Raw genomic sequence first — 20,310 nt, forward strand, 5'->3', positions numbered from 1 at the left:
GAATTCACTGAAATAGTTATTTAATACACATTGAATGTGACTTTGAGGCATAATGAGGAAACCATGTTTCCAAGTATAATTTCCTACCTTTAATGAAGATACTTGGGAGTAAATGATTTTTACCTACAAGTGCACATTACATACACAGTGGAGGGCTTTAGTGCTGGTGTTTGTGAGTAAGTGATTTTAGATGAAAGTAAGTTGGTACTGTGCCCTGTGATACTAAGGTATTCCTAATACAGTCCCAGTGTACCACCTTCCTTAAATGTTAACTAGATTCTGGTTGTGTCAGGGTGTTTATAAAAACCTCCTGTAATTTAGAAGTCACAGAATGGCTTGAGCTTTTATTGTGAAAATTTAACTACTTAGAAGAATGTCATAGAAACAAAAATACACTAAACCTCAATAAGATAAAGACAAGAGAAACATGGGCAAAGCATGTGAATAGTTGGTTCACAGAAGTGGAAAATGGGGCGCCTGGGTGGCTCAGTTCGTTAAGCGACTGCCTTCGGCTCAGGTCATGATCCTGGAGTCCCAGGATCGAGTCCCGCATCGGGCTCCCTGCTCGGCAGGGAGTCTGTTTCTCCCTCTAACCCTCCCCCCTCTCCTGCTCTCTCTCTCTCAAATAAATAAATAAATAAATCTTTAAAAAAAAAAAAAAAAAGAAGTGGAAAATGGAATGGCCAAAAAAGTTGCTTTCATTAGTAATCAGGGAAACAGTAAGATCTCATTTTGTACTATCCAAGTGGCATAAATTTAAGTCTGGTGTTAGTAGGTATTGATAAATAATCTGTCATATATACAGATATCTCACGTATATGCATATATGTTATATATATGAAATATATGTTATGTGTATTTATTAGAGAGAGACAACAAACGGTGTATAGGTAGTAGCCTTTTATGAAAATTTAAATGTGTGATATATTTGTGTGTGTATGTGTATATATCTGTGTGTGTAATATGTGTATATATGTGTGTGTATATATATATATCTCACTCATTTAAATTTTCATTAAAGGCTACTACCTATAGACCATTTGTTGTCTCTTTGTCATCATAAAAATGGCTTTTTCTTCTGAACCTGCCTGAATTCTACTTTTTCATATTTAGAGTAATGCAAATAATTTGTACACCATTTGTAAGGGGAAATAGAAAGTAGCTTTAACAGTTACTAAGCACTGAGCTAAGTACTTTATATCCATAATCTCACTTAATCCTACCAGTCCTCTGATATCATTAGTCCCATGTTACAGTTTGTGTGGTTTTTTTTAAAGATGTTATTTATTTGACAGAGAGAGACACAACGAGAGGGGGAACACAAGCAGGGGGTGTGGGAGAGGGAGAAGCAGGCTTCCTGCTGAGCAGGGAGCCCAATGCGGGGCTCAATCCCAGGACCCTGGGATCATGACCTGAGCCGAAGGCAGACACTTAACGACTGAGCCACCCAGGTGCCCTAGTCCCATGTTATAGTTAAGAAAATATTTAGAGTGATCAGGTACTGTGCCAGCTGGAGATCAGCCAGCTAGTCATTCATTTTGGAGCCAGGATTCTAGCTTAGGGGTCTCTGACACTAAAACCCATGTTTTAGAATTGTAATAGGAGCAGAAACTGCACTGACTAATGTTTCTGAAATTCACATGCCGCAGGATCAACAGATGCAAAATGGTAGATGTATTGTGGGGGAAAAGCATTAGCAAGAATGATGGGTATCAGGTTAGGAGAAAGAAAAATAAAATGAGGAAAATCATGATAGTGTTTATGTTCACGTAGCACTGAACCATGTGTTGGCATTTTGCAGCAAGGTGATCGAGGCTCTGAAGGGGTCACATAGTACACAGTGCTGGGGCTCACACGCTTCCATGCCCTTCGCACTGCAGCACAGTTTTGGAGATGGGAAGACGGTACAAGAATAGATGTAAAAGCAGCAGTGTTTGTGCAGAAGAGAACCACCTGGAAGGCCAGAGCGGAGATGAGAAGGAAAGTGCAAGTAAAACGAGTCTACAGAACTTAAGTTGAATAAGTCCAGTGATTTTAAAAACCAACATGCACATGTGCACCCCAAGCCACACTCAGCCAGGATGTGTCTGAAAAGGCACCACAGAATGAGGAAGGGGAAGGGTTGGCTGTTTGAGGAGAGGAGTCTCTGTAATCTGTGGTCCAGCTGGCTTGTCAGAATTGCGTCTGGTCATCTACTCTTGACAAGTTGTCCTGCTGGATGGAGAGCTCCTTCTGTTGGGCCAGTCTCGTTCCTTGGCCAGGCGTGTCCGTAATGGTGGTGGATAGCCTTCTGAGCCAGAGGAGGAAGACTGCTAATCTTCAACAGTCACTTCACGTCTGATTATAAGTGATTCTATCTGATGCTAATAAGTCAGTGAAGTGGCACATTTCCTTCTTGCAGATTTTCCACAGGTTTTTTAGAGTTTTTGTACAGAGTTGCTGATGCAAGCTGGACAGTTCTAGTTAGGAAAGATTTTCAAATGAAAAATAATGTAGATTTCTTACAAAAATATGTAGTTATCAAAAAATGGAAAATATATACAACCATAAGGAAGAAATAGCATACACCTATAATTCCATTTACTGAGAGATAACCAGTTTTTATACTTTTAATGAGAATGCTGAAAATTGAACTGGTCACCCAAAAATGAGTGTGAAAAAGAACTGAAGACTGAAATTATTTATGTACATGTACCTTTATCATCTTCCCTGGTGGGGCACATAAAATATATTTGAAATAACTCTTGTAAATTGTGACAAAGCTTCAGTGGCCCTCCATTGAAACTAGGTACTTTAGGTCTTACACTCTGCTCAGAATTCTCATTGAACCCGAGTTAACAAGTATTCTTCACAAATACCCTTATTTGGCTTCATCAGTCACTGCAAATGAGAGGAGCTGGCATGGAACAGGAAGCAGACACATGGACATGAAGAAAGTATCAACCGATAGCCTAGGATGAAGGGAGGAGACTGGGACCCTGGAAAGCAGGCTTGGAACTATTCCTAACAGATTCAGCAATAATGGGTGTACATCATAGTGACCCTGAGCCATCAAGGAAAGGCTAAACAGCGTCTGCTTAAAAAGAAGATAGGCAGTGCTTCATAGAATAATGGTTCATTCATTCATTAAGTAGGCTTCACGCCCGGCATGGAGCCCAACACAGGGCTTGAACTCAACCCTGAGATCAAGACGTGAGCTGAGATCAAGAGTCAGACACTTCACCAACTGAGCCACCAGGCGCCCCTGTCTTAAATAGTTTAAATAAAAGTTTTGGTGTTCAAAAACTTAGCTTCAGCCATCTGATGTCTTTTCTGGGTAGAGTGTTGAATACCCTGACAGAGCTGGGTAAATTAAGACGTTATGTAATTTCGAATCAGCAGGAGCCTTTGGAAGCACCCTGAGATATTTGTTTATTGCTATTTATCGTCATAGTAATACTTGTAGCCATAGTCGTAAAAGAGAAAATGAGGTTTTTAGGATCTCGTTTATTGTTTGCTTCCCATATTTATGAATGCTTCCTTTTCAGGAAGGAACATCTGCCATGGAAAATCTAAATGAAATGCAGTGTATGTGGTTTCAGACTGAATGCATTTTGGCTTACCAGCGTTTGGGGAGATACGGGGATGCCTTGAAAAAATGCCACGAAGTAGAAAGGGTAAGTTGTAGAATTTTGACTTTATTTTTCTCCTGTAAGGTGACGAAAAAAGCAGGTTGATTTCTACATGGGATCATCTACCTGTTCTAACTACTTTGGAAACTTCATTGTGAAAAAAAATCTGGATCTTTAGCCTTTCAGACATTCAGAAGTTGTGAACAAACAGATGACTGCTTTTTTGATCCTCAGATGGTTATGATTGTGACATGTCTACATAATTTGGTCTGCAGGAAGAAGGAAAAGATTGATTTATCAAGCCATTATTGCTGTTATTAACATATATTCAGAATTTGTATTTCATAATCGGGCCATTGTTTGATTTCATCACTAGCCCAGCAGGACACACAAGCTGATGGCCACCTCTTTCCCCTTTACGTCAGGATCTGCTCTGTAGTCAGCCTCTCTCCAGTTTGTCTTCCCAGGATATTTGTTCTCTTCGAACAGCAGTCTGTGGCTGCTTTGCAGGCTTATTGTATTACTTGCTGTTAGGATTATGTGTGATGTGCCTTAGTTGAGGGGACTTTTCTTTTCCTTTGTGTGAATTTTGTTTTCCTGTTCTTTGTCATCTCTGAAGCACTCTCCTTCCAAATGGACAACAGGAGGAAAAGAGCCACAAAAGCGCGCCTGAGGCAGTCCTCAGCAGCCCTCAGTTGGGGGCTCAGTCGGCACCACTGCTCCCATGCTGACGCAGTCAGGTGAGCCTGATGTCTGCACTCGGCAGTCACTTTGGCCTTTTTCCCGTGTGAAACTTCTGACGTGACCCAGGAGAAAGGCTCAGTCTTAGGGGGTGGCTTTTGCTGGGAACTGGAACGAGGATTCTGCCTGAGCCCTTTCAGAAATAACCTAGTCTGTTTGTTTGTTTGGGGGTTTCTTTGTTTTCTTTTTAAGCCTGGGTCTGATGGCTCTATCTCTGGGGAAAATCCTCATCTTCTCCTTGAAAGATAGAAAGCCCTCAGATGATACGTGAAATATTGAGGCAATATTCGAGCCTTCTCGTTTAAATCCGGCTCTTATTTCTGTGATAAAACCCTAGATCACGAGCTTGTTTCAGCACTCCTAGATGACTAGCACTTCAAACACATTCTTCTTGTTATTGAGGAAAGATAACATTCGTATGAACCAGGACGTTCTCGGTGAACAATAGATTATTTCCTGAATGGAGAAGATACTTATGGATCAGTAATTCCATTATGACCATAGCTAGAAATTTATCACATTTTCTGTGAAAGTGAAATTTGCACATCCTTAGCATCATTATATCTCCAGCTTCAGCCCCACTCCTCCTAACATTAATGACTACATATTCCTTTGTAATATTTACTGAGGATTGTTAGAATATGATGAATAGCTGTTCCATTACTACGTTTCATTTAGATTATGCTCTCCCTTAAATTTATAGTGATGTTGGCTGAGTAACATGAAATAAAATTCTGTAATGTCAGATCAACTATGTCTAGTTCAAGAAATATGATTTGACTGGTAGAAAGCATTTTTGAAGAAAAAAAGAAAATCATGACTGTCAGATTAAAATACGGCAGAAATTGTCACCTTCTGTTCATGTTACATAATTATTGCTAGAAACTTTACTGTTTTTATTTCGGATTTGTTAGTGCTTGAGGAGAGAAAGAACTAGACACAGATTAAAAAAAAAAAAAAAAAGGAACTGGGGTGCCTGGGTGGCTCAGTTTGTTAAGCGTCTGCTCTCGGCTCAGGTCGTGATCCCAGGGTCCTGTGATGGAGCCCTGTGTTGGGCTCCCTGCTCCGGGCTCCCTGCTCTGGGCTCCCTGCTCGGTGAGAAGCCTGCTTCTCCCTCTCCCACTCCTCCTGCTTGTGTTCCCTCTCTTGCTGTCTCTCTCTGTCAAATAAGTAAATAAAATCTTAAAAAAAAAAAGGGAGCCTATTCTTATGCCACTTGTAAGCTAGTCTTTTATAGTGAGTAATTCATAGTAAAAGTAAGGCTTAACTCTACTAGTGGTTTTATGTAGAAATGTGAATGCTTAGTACAAATAGGGTGATTAAATATTTATTGGCTGATTAATGCTAAAATTCATTTCTAATAAAATTAACATCGAAAAGAATTCTTAATGTAATTTGTAAGGATTTGAGAGTAATTACAGAATTCACAGATTTTTTATGATAAATATTGTGCATGCGTTGCTTTTGTGCCTGGATTTTAAGTATTTTAGTAAAGAAATGAGCACCTTTCAGAAATAAAACTTTGCAATTTACCTTCACCTTCAATGAATACAGATAAAAGTTCAAATAAGGGCTAGGCCTTTCTTCTGCCTTCAAAAATCCATTCAAGAATTCTCCAAGGGCAGTTTCAGCTATGACACATATTGCTGTGAGCTTTTAGTAATTGGATTTAGAATGTTAGAATTCTGGAATGGTCCAGTGTAGTCCTTGTTCTGCTTTCATCTTGCCCCCCGCCTCAGAGGATTGTAGGATTATATGTAAAGGTTATGAAGTCCAGCCTAGTCTGTTTAGAACTTGAGTTTTATTAAAAACAAAACAACCATCTTCAGAATATTGGATATAAACTTGTGTTCAGAATAATTTTAAACTATTTTATCTTTTAAGAATTTCTTTCTTTTCCTTTTTTTCCAGGTGATTAGTTTCTTATCATTTTAGTGTGCTGGTTTATATCTGAAACAGAGCAGCAATATATATTTCTAAAACTTTATGATAAGATCTAGGATTTCTGATAGATCAGAACCATAGGCAGTTCATAATGTGATCTTCTAGTGCATCTTAATCTTGATCCAATTGACATGTGCTTTATAATGACAGATTTTCTATAAAGGACATGGAGTTGCGTACTACCCTAGTTGGTCTGGTTATTATTTTTGAGTCAGAGGTTTTTGTTGCCTTTCTGTGTAAGAGCTCTTGTTGGTCTCCTCCAGCAACTCTGAGAAGTAATGGAGTGGGAGATTCTGGGTGAGAAGAGAGGGACTAATAGGGAATTCTTAAAGGAGTCCACACTTTTAAACTGTGACTAGCATTTCTTAATTCTCCACTGACTTGTCTTACTTTGATTCAAGCCTAATTTTGACAAGTTAAGCAATTCCTGCTGGCATTGCCCTCCCCTCCCCCACCCCAAAAGAACTAGTAGTTTATGTTGAGGGGAAAATTGAGTTAAAAGCCTGAGGTATATGTTAAAATTTGGGTACCTAGTTTCTGCAGAAAGCTGATAGGTGACCATATTGTATTACTGTTTGGCTAAAGTATGGAGAAACTAACTTCACCTGTTTGTGTCAGCTAGTAGATTTTTATGTTTTATAAATCTGGAGACTTAAAAAAAAATCACCCCAAGGTTGTGTAAGGGAGATTTTGTGGTGATGGAATAGTTCTGTGTCTTGATTGTGGTGGTAGTTACATGAATCTACATATGTGATAAAATCACCTAGAACTATATACCCACATTGTACCAATGTCAGTTTTTTGGTTTTGTTCTCAAACTGTTGTTATATAGGATATAACTTATACGGGGAAACTGAGAGAAGAGTATACCGGGTATCTCTATGCTACCTTTGTAACTTTCCCTGAATCTATAATTATTCCAAAATAAAAAGTTTTTAAAAAAGAAAATCAAGCTAAGATTATTTAGTTGTTTCTAAGTAGGATTCTGCAATATAGCATTTCTTCCCAAAGCAAAATTATTTTGTTAGTATCCTCCTTTTTCTAATGTACTCCAGCCGTATCCTGTCCACCACTGTTAGCTTACTATAGAGTGACCAACATCCAGGTTTGCCTGGGGCAGAGCACGTTCTTAAGACACAGGGCTTTCCCTGGAAAACCGGGAAAGCCGCAGACAAGCTGGGATAAGTTGGTTACCCTATGTATGGAAGACTAACTGGAGAGAGGCAGCCTGTGGGCTGTTGCTGATAAAGAGGCGGCTTAAATGTTTGTGGTTCCCTCCGGCTCCCTCTAAGACTGGACTTAGCACCTGTATCTGCTAAAGCTGCTAGAGTATCTCTTGAAACTTGTGTCTGCCTTTTTACACATAAATGTTTCTCAATTTTAAAAAAGTCCTGTAATCTCTTAGATGTTGTCATCGCATTATGTATTCCTTGATTTTTGGCATTGCCGTTTTTCCTCAGTTGTATTGAATTTTAAGATCTTACGGTGCTAGACATAACTTGATTTACGTTAACCACGAACAGCTCTATGAAATACGTAATCCTTTGATTAAAAAAAGGTTCATGTTAATTCTTATGAGTTGATTTCTTATTGATGAGAGGAATGCAGTTTTAAAAGATAACCTATTAAAGCATGATTCTTAAAGTTATCAGCTAATGTTAAAGGTTCATTTTCCCCCCCTGCTCCACACTGTGTATTCTTATTCTTTTTATCTTAGAATTTTTCCCTTAAAGTCTCAGGTACTTAATGTAATTCTGTGTATAGAGTATTTCTAATTACCAACACAACTAAAATTATGAAATGATGTGGACAATTACTAATGTGTCTTCTGCACAGTGAGTTACTTTGGCCCCCAGGACAGAGGACAGATGAAGTAGGAGAAGAGCTTAATCTGGTCTTGTGTATCGAATCATTCATTTTTCTGTGTATTTTTGGAGAAGCTAAAATAGAGGAAAAGTAAGAAGATGGAGGTAGAGATGCATATAGGAAAGAAAATAAAAGTATACATTGTTTTGAAGTAGGGATGTTAATTGTCTTCTTGCCATGTAAGGAATTAGTTCTTTAACTTCTGGGGCTATCGACCCTTTGAGAATTGAATGAAAGCCTTGAACTCTGTCCTTAGGAAAATGTATTATGCTTGTTTATACATAGACTACAGATTAAGAACCATTGCTAAAATGGAACGTTGGTAGATTAATGGGAGTTTATTGAATGAGAAAAAATCATAATGCTCTGTGTCGTGAAATTTAAAATATCTTCTTATTTGATTTCTTAACAACTTTATGAAATTGGCCATATAGATTTCTTTCTCCTCACTTAGATTAAATATTTGAGGCTGTAGGAAATTAAGAGGTTACACATGCCTGATAAGTAGCTTCTCTCTTGAGTTGGCAAAAATTGTGCTTACTGAATGTTAGGCCCTATGCCAGGCAGTAGGGATAGAGATGACAGGGTTTACCCTCAGAGAACTTACAGTTGAGTAGAACAGTCTGATTTGTGAACACTTACTGTGAACCTATATGTATTTGACCTTCATTCAGAGCTCTGTTTAACCCTGCCATGCTGATTTTTGGGGAATACTGAGGAGAAATATTTCATTAGAGCGAAAAATGAATATGTACTGATTACAGAGTTTAAAAAAATCTGATCATCTAACTTACTACACAGAAATTGAGTATCATCACAAAACATGATTTATAGGAAATGGCTGAGGATTGTTGTAACAGAAGCTTACATTGAATACAAAGAACAGTTTGATGTCTTTTGTAGTGTTAAGGACTGCCCACTTCGAGAGGGCAACTAAGTGAAATTGTGACTGTTTACATTGTATTAGGGGCTTTTATGATTTTCTTTTTAGAAATAGACATTATTGACATATATGTAAGGGATAATTTTATGGTTTTTTTTTTTAAAGCATTTTTTTGAGATAACCGATGATCAATTTGACTTCCATACATACTGCATGAGAAAGATGACCCTTCGTGCCTATGTTGACCTTTTGAGATTAGAAGATATACTCAGAAGACATGCCTTCTATTTCAAGGCTGCTAGATCAGCGATTGAAATATACTTGAAATTGTATGATAACCCCTTAACCAATGAGAGCAAACAACAAGAAATAAATTCAGGTAACTGAAAAAGGAACTTACTTTAAAAGGATTGAAAAAAACACTACATTTCAGAATGTCATTAGCATAAACAACATATAGAAAAGCATATTGTCAAAACATCAGGTAGCTTGTATGCTAAAAAAAAAAAAAAACGGGCGGGGGAGGGGGATGCTTAGAAAAAGTCAGCCGGATTGTGTTCTGTAGCTGACACTTCTAAATAGCCCTAATGGATGACTTGCAATCTTATTTATTTAAAGATTTTTTTTTTTTTAAGTAATCTCTACACCCAGCATGGGGCTCAGACTCACAACCCCGAGATCAAGAGTCCCACATTCCACCGACTGAGCCAGCCAGGCTCCCCGCAATCATTTTTATTTTTATCTTCAGTAAAGCCAATTAGGGAAAAATAGAAATGTCTGGGTTCTTTTTCTTTCTTTCTTTGTTTTTTTAAAATAGTTGAGCCCCTTTGGGAAGAATACATATTTACAACTTCTAGTGCCTAGTTGATTGAAAAAAATAATGCCATTGAGAACATATGTACAGATTTTTATTCACTAAAATGTTAGTATCTATAAATATTTGAGAGAGAGTAGCATGGAGGCAAATTTCTGAACAGATCCCAAGTATGTGTAAATGCATTGTCTCACTTACCCTTGATATATTCCAAGAGGATTGTTGGTGTCATCACCCCACTGCATGCAGACTGGGACTTGAGACCCAGCAAGATGAAGTGATTTGCCCCAAGTCATGTTGTGTAGGAGGTGGAACTGGGCCAAAATTGATTGATTTTATTTTATTATTAATTTTTATTATTTTTTAGAATTAATTTTAGTTGATGCAGTGTCCGCTGGTTGCCTTCTGTGTGCCAGGGTATGTGCTAGGCAGTGGGACTACATGTTCTACAAACCTCTCTTTCTGGGGCGCCCGGGTGGCTCGGTCGTTAAGCGTCTGCCTTCAGCTCAGGTCATGGTCCCAGGGTCCTGGGATCGAGCCCCGCATCGGGCTCCCCCTGCTTGTGTTCTCTCTCTGTCTCTCTCTCGCTGTGTCTCTCTCTGTCAAATAAATAAAATCTTAAAAAAAAAAAGCAAACAAACCTTTGTATCCTTGCCCCTTCCCCCTTTCCCCTCTTTAAGCTGTATTGCTTTAATACAGTACTGTGTATTGCAGAAGAATGTGAGGAAGATGGAAACCTTGATTTAGAATTTGTATTCATTTGGATATTTATAGAAAACCTGTCAGCCAAAGAGTTGAAGAAAATGCTCAGTAAGCAAAGAAGAGCTCAGAAAAAGGCTAAACTGGAAGAAGAGAGAAAGCATGCAGAAAGGGAACGCCAACAAAAAAATCAAAAGAAAAAAAGAGATGAAGAAGAAGAAGAAGCCAGTGGTCTCAAAGAAGAACTTATACCTGAAAAATTAGAAAGGGTGAGATGAATTTGCTGTCTTTATTTGTAGGATATATGTTATTTGGTTCTGTTCTGGTCATGAACGTGTTTTAATTAAATCTAGAGATTGGAAGCCATTTTGTAATATTTCAAGGTCATTATGATAGTAGTTAATTGTTTTTGAGAAATAATATGCAAATTTTGGTTAATGCAAATTATACATAGAATTATAGTTGTGGTGGGCAGCATAGTGGCCCTTTAAATCTGGCCTCATTCCAAATCCTGAAATTTGAGAATGTGTTACATTACATGGCAAAGGGGAATTAATGTGGCAGATGGCCTTTATTAAAATAAGGAAGTTCGCCTGGATTATGTGGGTGAACCCAGTATAATCACAGTGGGTCTTCAAAGTAGAGGGAGACAAGAGAGGGGGTTGGAGTGGCATGAGGAGGACTCAGCCCTCTGTTAAGTGGTTCTGAAGAGGGAATGAGGGAGCCACAAACGGAGATTGTGGGCAGCCTTGAGAAGCTGAAAAGGGCACTGAAACACACTCTTCCTTAGAGCCTCCTGAGGGGACGTGGTCCTGCTGGCGCCTTGATTTTTAAGCCCCGCCAGACCCATGTTGGACTTTAGACCTACAGAACTCCCAAGATAATAACTATGTGTTGCTTTTTATTGACACTCAAGTTTTGGTAATTTGTTACAGCAGCCAGACAATTATCTATTACATCTGGAAACATAGATCTTGATAGGTTTTAGCTACAAAGAGAAAGCACTTCATCTCTGGGATTTTCTCAAAGTGTCCATAGTTATTTAGGGATCAGATTTAGGGAAATATTTAACTTTCAGGTTTATTTACTGTGGAATCTAGTATAAGGATTTTATTTTTTATTTTTTTTTAAGATTTTATTTATTTATTTGACAGAGAGAGACACAGCGAGAGAGGGAACACAAGCAGGGGGAGGGGGAGAGGGAGAAGCAGGCTCCCCGCTGAGCAGGGAGCCCGATGCGGGGCTTGATCCCAGGACCCTGAGATCATGACCTGAGCTGAAGGCAGACGCTTAGCGACTGAGCCACCCAGGCGCCCCTAGTATAAGGATTTTAAATTGGTCATTTTTTCCAGTTACCTGATGCAATTGTATTTGCCTCCTTACTTTAAATGTTTCAAGAATAAGGGCTCTCAGTATTTGGTGTCCCATCTCCTTAGTCTATGGAATAATTTCTTGGACTTTTTGGAGTTTTATGAGATTATATTAATTTTATGATCATAAAAACAATAGAGCTATTTCCATTTTGAAATTATTGACTATTTATTTTGAATTTGTTTACAGATGATAGTTTTAAAATGTTTTCTTGCTTATTTGGTCATATAAAGAGAACTGTAAATTACTTTAGATATGTGTTAATATGAGATTTGGGGGGAAATTTAACTTGTGTAGCTGTTTTTAAATGTAATAATTTTCCTTTCTGTTTCAAAATAGATTGAAAATCCATTAGAAGAAGCTATCAAGTTCCTTATACCTCTTAAGAACCTTGTTGCTGATAACATTGACACTCATCTATTAGCATTTGAAATATATTTTAGAAAAGGTAATTGTTTGAATTCAGTTGTTAATCCTTATTATATTGGTGACCAGATTCAGTGTAATCTTTATCAGTTAGATTGGTTTTCTTTTCATTTGTTAGAGTTCCATTTCAGCCTTCCATAAAGGCTCCCAATCCCTTTTTCCTTTGCTACTCAAAACTTTACAGGGCGATCAGTTAGAATATTATGATTAAATCCATTCTGAGAATAGTTCGAACAGTCATACAAATTGTTTACCTGAAGCATTCAATTCTACATGATTTCAAGCTTTCCTTTAGAAAATAAAAGTTGTCTTTGATAACAAAGTCAGCTTTGAATTTTGCTTATGAATGTTACAGGAAAGGTAACATTTTGTTACTGGAATTTAAGTGAGGCTAAAATAAAGTGACTAAAATAACATACATAAATATTGATGCTGTTAACCTTTATATTTTTTTCTGAAATAGGGAAGTTTCTGTTAATGCTGCAGTCTGTCAAACGAGCTTTTGCTATCAACAGTAATCACCCATGGTTACATGAATGTTTAATTAAATTTTCTAAATCTGGTAAGTATAAAAAAGGTAATATTAATGTAAAAGCAAATATGACAGTTCAGCAGTCTTCCATTAAGCTGGACATTAAAGAGATTGGCAGAAAAAGGATAATATTTATAGTGCATCGGGCGCCTGGGTGGCTCAGTTGTTGGGCGTCTGCCTTCTGCTCGGGTCCTGGTCCCAGGGTCCTGGGATCGAGTCTCACATTGGGCTCCCTGCTCGGCGGGGAGCCTGCTTCTCCCTCACCCACTCCCCCTGCTTGTGTTCCTGCTCTCACTATCTTTCTCTGTCAAAAAAAAAAATCTATTTATAGTACATCTATAAATTAAACATGCTAGCAAAGATATGTTAGAAATTAGTGCATTTTTAAGCTAGAATGTATTTATATTCGAAAGGAGCAATATTTTTACTATGTAAAATATATCAAGCTTAATAATAAATCTAAATGTATTTCAGTTGATTTTGTTTCAAAGGACAGATTAAAAAAATTTTTAATTTCAAATGTTTTGTTTTTATAGTGTCTAATCATAGTAACCTTCCAGACATTGTGAGCAAAGTTCTATCTCAAGAAATGCAGAAAATATTTGTCAACAAGGATTTGGAAAGTTTTAATGAAGATTTTCTCAAACACAACGCTACCTCTCTTCAGCATCTGCTTTCAGGTCAGCGTCTGACTCCCGGGGTTAAAACATTTATGGAAGAGGTTAGAATGTGATGAAAATAAAAGTTTGGAAAGATGTTCAGCCTTACAAATTATCATAGAAAAAGAAATGAGCACAATACCATTTTTGATCTTTCGGATTAAGAAAGGTTTTTTTTGTTTGGGAAAAGGAGATGAAAGTATGGTGAAGACATGGTGAATAAGCACTCTTGTTTTTTGCTGCTGAAAGTGTAAACTGGCCCAGCCATTTAGGAAAGCAGTCTGTCATTCTTAGTAAGAGTTCCACATCAGGGTGCCTGAGGGGCTCAGTCGGTTGAGTGTCTGACTCTTGTCGGTTTTGGCTCAGGTTATGATCTCTGGGTCCTGGATTGAGTCCGGTGCAGGCTCTGCACTGAGGGGAATCTCCTTGAAATTCTCTCCCCCATCCCCTCATACATGTGCGCACGCGTTCTCTCTCTCTCTCAAGTAAATAAAATAAATCTTTTTTTTTTAAAGATTTTATTTATTTATTTGAGAGAGAGAGAATGAGAGAGAGAGAGCACATGAGAGGGGGGAGGGTCAGAGGACGAAGCAGACTCCCCGCCAAGCAGGGAGCCCGATGCGGGACTCCATCCAGGGACTCCAGGATCATGACCTGAGCCGAAGGCAGTTGCTCAACCAACTGAGCCACCCAGGCGCCCTAAATGAAATAAATCTTAAAAAAGATTTTTTAACTGCTCATTTTTTCTTTAATCTATGTGTACATTAATGCTTTTATTATGTAAAAATATAGCTGGATTTTGTTGTAGCTATTTTTATTCCTATTTAATTTTCTCAGTCTTTTTTTTTTTTTTTTTTTTAGATTTTATTTCTTTATTTGCTAGAGAGAGCATAGGCGAGAGAGAGTGAGCGAGAGAGTACAAGCAGGGGGAGCTACAGGCAGAGGGAGAAGCAGGCTCCCTGCTGAGCAAGGAGCCCGATGTGGGACTCGATCCCAGGACTCTGGGATCAGGACCTGAGCTGAAGGCAGCCACTTAACCAACTGAGCCACCCAGGCGTCCCAATTTTCTCAGTCTTAAAATAGCCAAAAAAAAGAGAGCTTCACATTATCTGTGATTTTTGGCTGTAGTTATACTTTTGTAAATAATTTTGAAGAATTAATCCAAAGCAGAGATAGAGCTTTAAGTGTAAAGATGTTAACTGAAATGCTGTGTGTGAGTGTGGGAAATAGAATGGAAACAAATTTAATGTATGTCTAAGAAGAGAGGAAATAGTAGTAGGTTTGTAATGAAATGGAAAACCAGGCAGTCCTGTAAAATGATGTTTATTCAGAAAATTTGTAATAACAGGGGTAAATAATTTTATAATACATACACAGAACTAACATACAACATAATCTCAACTATGTAAAAAAAAATAAATTTGGGATAAAGGCTGAAAAGAAATACATATGGAAGTTTAAGAGGTTGCCTTCGTGGTTTGTGGTTATGAGTAATTTATTTTTTCTTGTATTTTTTCTACTTTATGTATTTTGTATTTCAAGGATTTATTTATATCCTCCCTGTTACAGGAAGGATTTTAGGCAGTTTATACAAATTCATAAAATGACAAAATGGCATGGATGGACAAGATGATAAACTGGACAAAAGATTGTGGAAAAGGAATTGGGGACAAAATGAAGTATATAATATAATTAACTATGCTCCTACAATAAGCCATATACTTAAATATTTCAACCTAAGTTTTCTTGTTCTACAGGGAAACTTCTTGATTCTGATGTCTGTGGAAAAAAACCCTATGAAAAATTACGATTTCTTGGTAGTAAGGGCAGATAAGAATGTCTCTTCAAGAATACAGGATAATGAAGGAAAGCATTTCTTTATTGTTATTATGGGAAATGCCTTCCCAAATATGTGAAATTCTCAGGATAAGTAATTTTGCCACGTAAAAATAAAAACCGTAAAGAAAGTCAGAAGGCTGGGGCACCTGGCTGGCTCAGTTAGTAGAGCATGTGACTCTTGATCTCAGGGTTGTGAGCTCGAGCCCCCTGTTGGGGGAAGAGATTACTTAGTAAGTAAAAATTAAAAAAAAAAGTCAAAAGGCCAATGGGAAAAAAAAATTTACAGATATGCAATTAATAAAAAGCTAATAATATATGTAGAGCTCTTGTAAATTAACAATAAACAATATAAATTGATAAAAGCCCAATAGAAAAATGAGCATAGAGTACAGACCAGGAGATATAGGAGATACAGACATGGAGAAAGAGGTTATTTGAATGAATACCTGTTGTCTCCATTGTGAAAGGGAAGACTTCACAGGTGAATTCTACCAAACATTTAAAGAGGAGTTAATACCTATTCTTCTCAAACTATTCCCAAAAATAGAAGAGGAAGAAAAACTTCCAAATTCATTCTATGAGGTCAGCATTACCCCGATACCAAAATCAGATAAAGACAGTACAAAAAGAGAACTACAGGCCAATATCCCTGATGAACATAGATGCAAAAATCCTCAACAAAATATTAGCAAACCATATCCAATAATACATTAAAAAATTGTTCACCACGATCAAGTGGGATTTCTTCCTGGGTTGCAAGGGTTTTAGTATTTGCAAAACATTGCATCAATGAGAGAGAAAAGGTAAACACCATATGATCATTTTAGTGGATGCAGAAAAATATTACATAGGAATAGGGATAAAAAAAAAACCTTTAAAAATTACTTATTTTTTTTGTTAACATGCAAGCATTTTCCTTTTGTCCCTCCGCCACAATTCTCTGTGACAGTAATTTTTTCCTTAGTTGTTTTATTTGAGGATATCATCTTTAAAAAATGATTTTAGCTGAAATATTGATTGATGCTACAGGGTAACCCATATTTATATTTTGAGTTATAGCATTTTAGGGGGAGGGGTGGTTGTTAAATCTGGTCTCCTGGTAAGCGTTTGACAACCATATCTTTTTAACAGAAGAAACCCTGATGTGCAGCATTTTGCCATAATATAAACACTCCCATTGTGGTCCCAGTCTGTCAATAGGATGTCATTGAATTGGGAGTTGGGCGGAAACTTTGCATCTGGCTCCCAAGTCCTGGTAGGAGCCAGCTCCAGCCCACTGGGACCTTAACACTCGGAACCTTATTTTAAGTCACTGTTCGATGTCAATCAAATAATTTTAAGATCTAGGAGTTCACTCATTTTGTAGTGTCTTGTTATTTCAGGGGCTAAAATGATGTATTTTCTGGACAAGTCAAGGCAAGAGAAAGCAATTGCTATTGCCACTAGATTGGATGAAACGATAAAAGATAAAAATGTAAAGGTAAGATTTTTCAGATTGGTTTCTACAAATTTATGGATACTGAGTGCTCTGACAAAACATGTGTCTTTACAACAAAATGCTTGAGTGGACCTTCAGAGTTAGGTCTGGATTTGGATCTCAGCTCTAGCAGTTACAATATTTGTCACACGCGTTAGGCAAATTTCCATTTCTTGGCTTGCTCTTCCTCATTTATAAGATAAGAATGAAAATACAGGCATACCTAGGAGATATTGTGGGTTCAACTCCAGACCACTGCTGATAAAGTGAATAGCACAACAAAGTGAGTCCAGTGAAGTTTTTGGTTTCCCAGTGCATATAAAAGTTATGTTTATACTATACTGTAGTCCGTTAAGCGTGCAATAGTGTTATGTCTGAAAAAACAATCTATATGCCTTAATTAAAAAAAAGTTTATTGCTAAAAAATGCTAACCATCATCTAAGGTTTCAGCGAGTTGTAATCACTGATGACAGATCATCATAACAAATATAATAATAGTGAATAAGTTTGAGATATTTGCAAGAATTTTCAAAATATGACACAGGGACACAAAGTGAGCAAATACTGTTGGGAAAATGGTGCCAACAGACTTGCTCAACACAGGGTCGCCATAAGCCTTCAATTTGTAAGACACACAGTATCTGCAAAGCACCACGGAGCGAGGCATAGTAAGCCCTCAGGAAATGGGAACTAGTGTGGTTAATAAAGGACTTTTTTTTTTTTTAAAGAGACATTTTCATTTTAGTGATCAGTTTTGGAGAGTCACTTTTTCAAGTATTAGAATTTTACCATTTTTTTAAGGCTTTGCAGAATTGATTTCTAAAATGTTCCAGTTCTAAACTGAGAACCCTCAGTTGGAGGGGAGGTGGGTGGGGGGATGGGGGATGGGGTTACTGGGTGATGGGCCTTGGGGAGGGCACATAATAGGATGAGCACTGGGTGGATTGTGTGCAGCTGATGAATCCCTGAGCTCTACCTATGAAACTAATGTTAATTAATGGAATTTAAATTTTAAAAAATAAGAAATAATAAAATGTTCCTGTTTTGAGGTGATTACTTACTGTGAGTAGCAAGAAGTTATTTTACACTGAGGCCTTGCCAGTGTTCTTTTGTTTAATTAACACATTGCATCTTTTGATTATTAAAGTGATTAGTAACCAACCTTTTTTCTTAAAAATTATTTTTATTCTCGTCTTTTTTGATAGACTTTATTAAAGGTTTCCGAGGCACTGCTTGATGGCAGCTTTGGGAACTGTAATTCCCAGTATGAAGAATACAGGGTGGCCTGTCATAACCTGCTTCCTTTCACTTCCGCTTTCCTGCCCGGTGTGAACGAAATGGACAGCCACAGTGTGGCACTCAGCCATACAGCTAACTGTGATGCCTTGGCAAACGAAATTTGAAATCCCATAGAAAGTTGACTCCTGTAAGACTCAGAGCTGAATTCAGATCAGGGTTTCCTTTTCAGGGTGTATTTTAATATAGGTATGAAATGGAATAATGGGATAGAATTTGTAAATGGAGTATTCGGTAAACTTACTTTATCCTTTATCTGACTCTGCCAATTTACATAAACATCTGTTGAAAATTACCTGTTTATACTTGTACAGTTTTCTTAAATTTTCCGATTATCAGCATTGTGATGGATGCTGTCACTTCTGTATCATAAATATAATTTCTTATTAAGCTAAGTTGTATACAGCCCCACTGTATTATTTTCTTGAAACCCTGGTTTCAGAATCTGTGTTTTGATGTTACGGGTTTGTTGTATTATTATTTGCTTGCTTTTTAATTAAAGCACATCAGTTTTAAAGTGTCAACTGTATGTTAAGATGAAACTTTTTTTTGGCAGACATAGAGGTTTATTTTAAAATTTATTTCAGTTTGCCCTTTTTCCACCTTAATTTTTTCATGATTTACCATTTCCTTCTTAATATCCATGAAAATGATACTTTCTATTGAATAAGAGTACTCCAGTTTTATGTAGATGATTCAGAATGTGGGGATTGGTTTGCCTCCTAATCATGGAAATTCACTGGTAAATTTGTTGCATATCCCTAGATCATTCTTTTAAAGACCCATGGGTAAGAATTATGCTATCTTGATTAAATTGCTTCATGTATTAACAAACAGTTTATATCTAAGTGCTTCAGGGGGGCAGAATAGGGAAGAATACAAATTATAAGGAAACATTCTTACTCTTATAGCCATGCATTGACTATTAAATACGTTTTTGTATCAGCAAAATGAGAATTTAAACTATTTTTAGTTTAACTATTAAAGCATTGTTGAGCAATATTTTAGGGGGGGAGTATAGTATAGGTTTTCGTTTTATCTTGTACAGAAAACAATAATGGAATCATTCATTATATTTCTTTCAGAACTGTGTAAATATGTCTAATATTAATACGTCCCTTTAAGGCAAATATGAATTCAAAAAGGGAGATTTTATTTAGAGAAGCCATTCTAATTAAAATGGTTTTCCTTTGCCCTAAGCTATTTAGATTCATAATTGTTAAGAGAAAAAAAACTCACTGTAAAATAATGCAACCTATATAATACTGTAATAAATTATTTTGTACACAGTTGCTTATTTGTGTTTGTGTTATTATTTCACATAAAATATTTTTGCAAAATGTTTTTTCTTTGAAAGACTAAAAACTTAATCATCTTCATTTTTACAAGTTTATAAAAAAGGAAGTTGGTTATTAAAAAATAAACACCTACCAGTAAATTCTGGTGCCACAGCAGCTTGGCTTCTTTTGAGCGTTTCAATAATTTTCGAGCTTGGCAGTCTTTGTCACTAAGTGATCCTGGCAAACATGTAATTCATTATGTTATTTTCAGCAAGATGCCACTTGCGTAAGTGATTCCCATTAATCGTAATGTGGAAATCATGCTGGCAGCGGCAGTCTTTTATTTATTTCTATTTTTTTCAGTGGCAGTCTTGTTACAGGGTGGATACACTTGAAATGGGAGGAATTGGGTTCACGATCTGGAAGGCAGGATAAAGGGTGAAATCCAGTAGTGTCTGGGTCAGTGTATGGAGGTTGTATCTGTTCTCCTCCCTACTCCCATCCCACTTTGAGTATAAACATCCTATAAATCTGGGATAAGGGCAGGGATCTTTTTAGTTAAGGGAGGCAGGGGTGTGTCATGTTCCCCCACCTCCTACCTCCACCCTGCCTCCAGCCTTGGCAGAGGCCCTTTACATTTCAGAAAGCTAAAGGAGAGGCATCTGAGAACCAAGTACTTGGAGAAGTCTCTAGTCTCAAGAGAAAAGTGTGAAGTCCTTTGTCCTGGGTGATCCTGCCAAGATTATCATAACAGCTAGGAAAAGACACAAAGATTCAAAAACATTTTTTTTTTTTTTGCTCTTTTTCTAGTTTTCTCAGAAGCTTAGATTATCGCTTTAGATCTTTCTTCTCTAATACATGCATTTAGTGC

At 37.2% G+C, this 20,310-nt stretch overlaps 1 protein-coding gene across 4 annotated transcripts in view; it reads left to right on the forward strand.

The window, feature by feature from the left end:
* The window catches only part of NAA16 (N-alpha-acetyltransferase 16, NatA auxiliary subunit), a 64,684-nt gene extending 45,235 nt beyond the window's left edge, over window positions 1-19,449 (forward strand). For 2 of the 4 annotated variants that reach the window (XM_035003283.1, XM_035003285.1), the window contains 8 exons: window positions 3,528-3,656; window positions 9,211-9,424; window positions 10,634-10,827; window positions 12,269-12,377; window positions 12,819-12,917; window positions 13,424-13,567; window positions 16,768-16,865; window positions 18,069-19,446. In XM_035003283.1, the coding sequence (XP_034859174.1) occupies window positions 3,528-3,656; window positions 9,211-9,424; window positions 10,634-10,827; window positions 12,269-12,377; window positions 12,819-12,917; window positions 13,424-13,567; window positions 16,768-16,865; window positions 18,069-18,266 (1,185 nt within the window). In that variant the 3' untranslated portion in view covers window positions 18,267-19,446. Of the gene's footprint in view, window positions 1-3,527; window positions 3,657-4,230; window positions 4,636-9,210; window positions 9,425-10,633; window positions 10,828-12,268; window positions 12,378-12,818; window positions 12,918-13,423; window positions 13,568-16,767; window positions 16,866-18,068 lie in introns of those variants that run through there. The other 2 variants (XM_035003284.1, XR_004678907.1) reach the window with 2 other exon arrangements.
* The last annotated feature ends 861 nt before the right edge of the window (window positions 19,450-20,310 follow it).

Source organism: Mirounga leonina, unplaced genomic scaffold (assembly GCF_011800145.1).
Source record: "Mirounga leonina isolate KUSES-001 unplaced genomic scaffold, KU_Mleo_1.0 Mir_127, whole genome shotgun sequence".
Lineage (NCBI taxonomy): Eukaryota > Metazoa > Chordata > Mammalia > Carnivora > Phocidae > Mirounga > Mirounga leonina.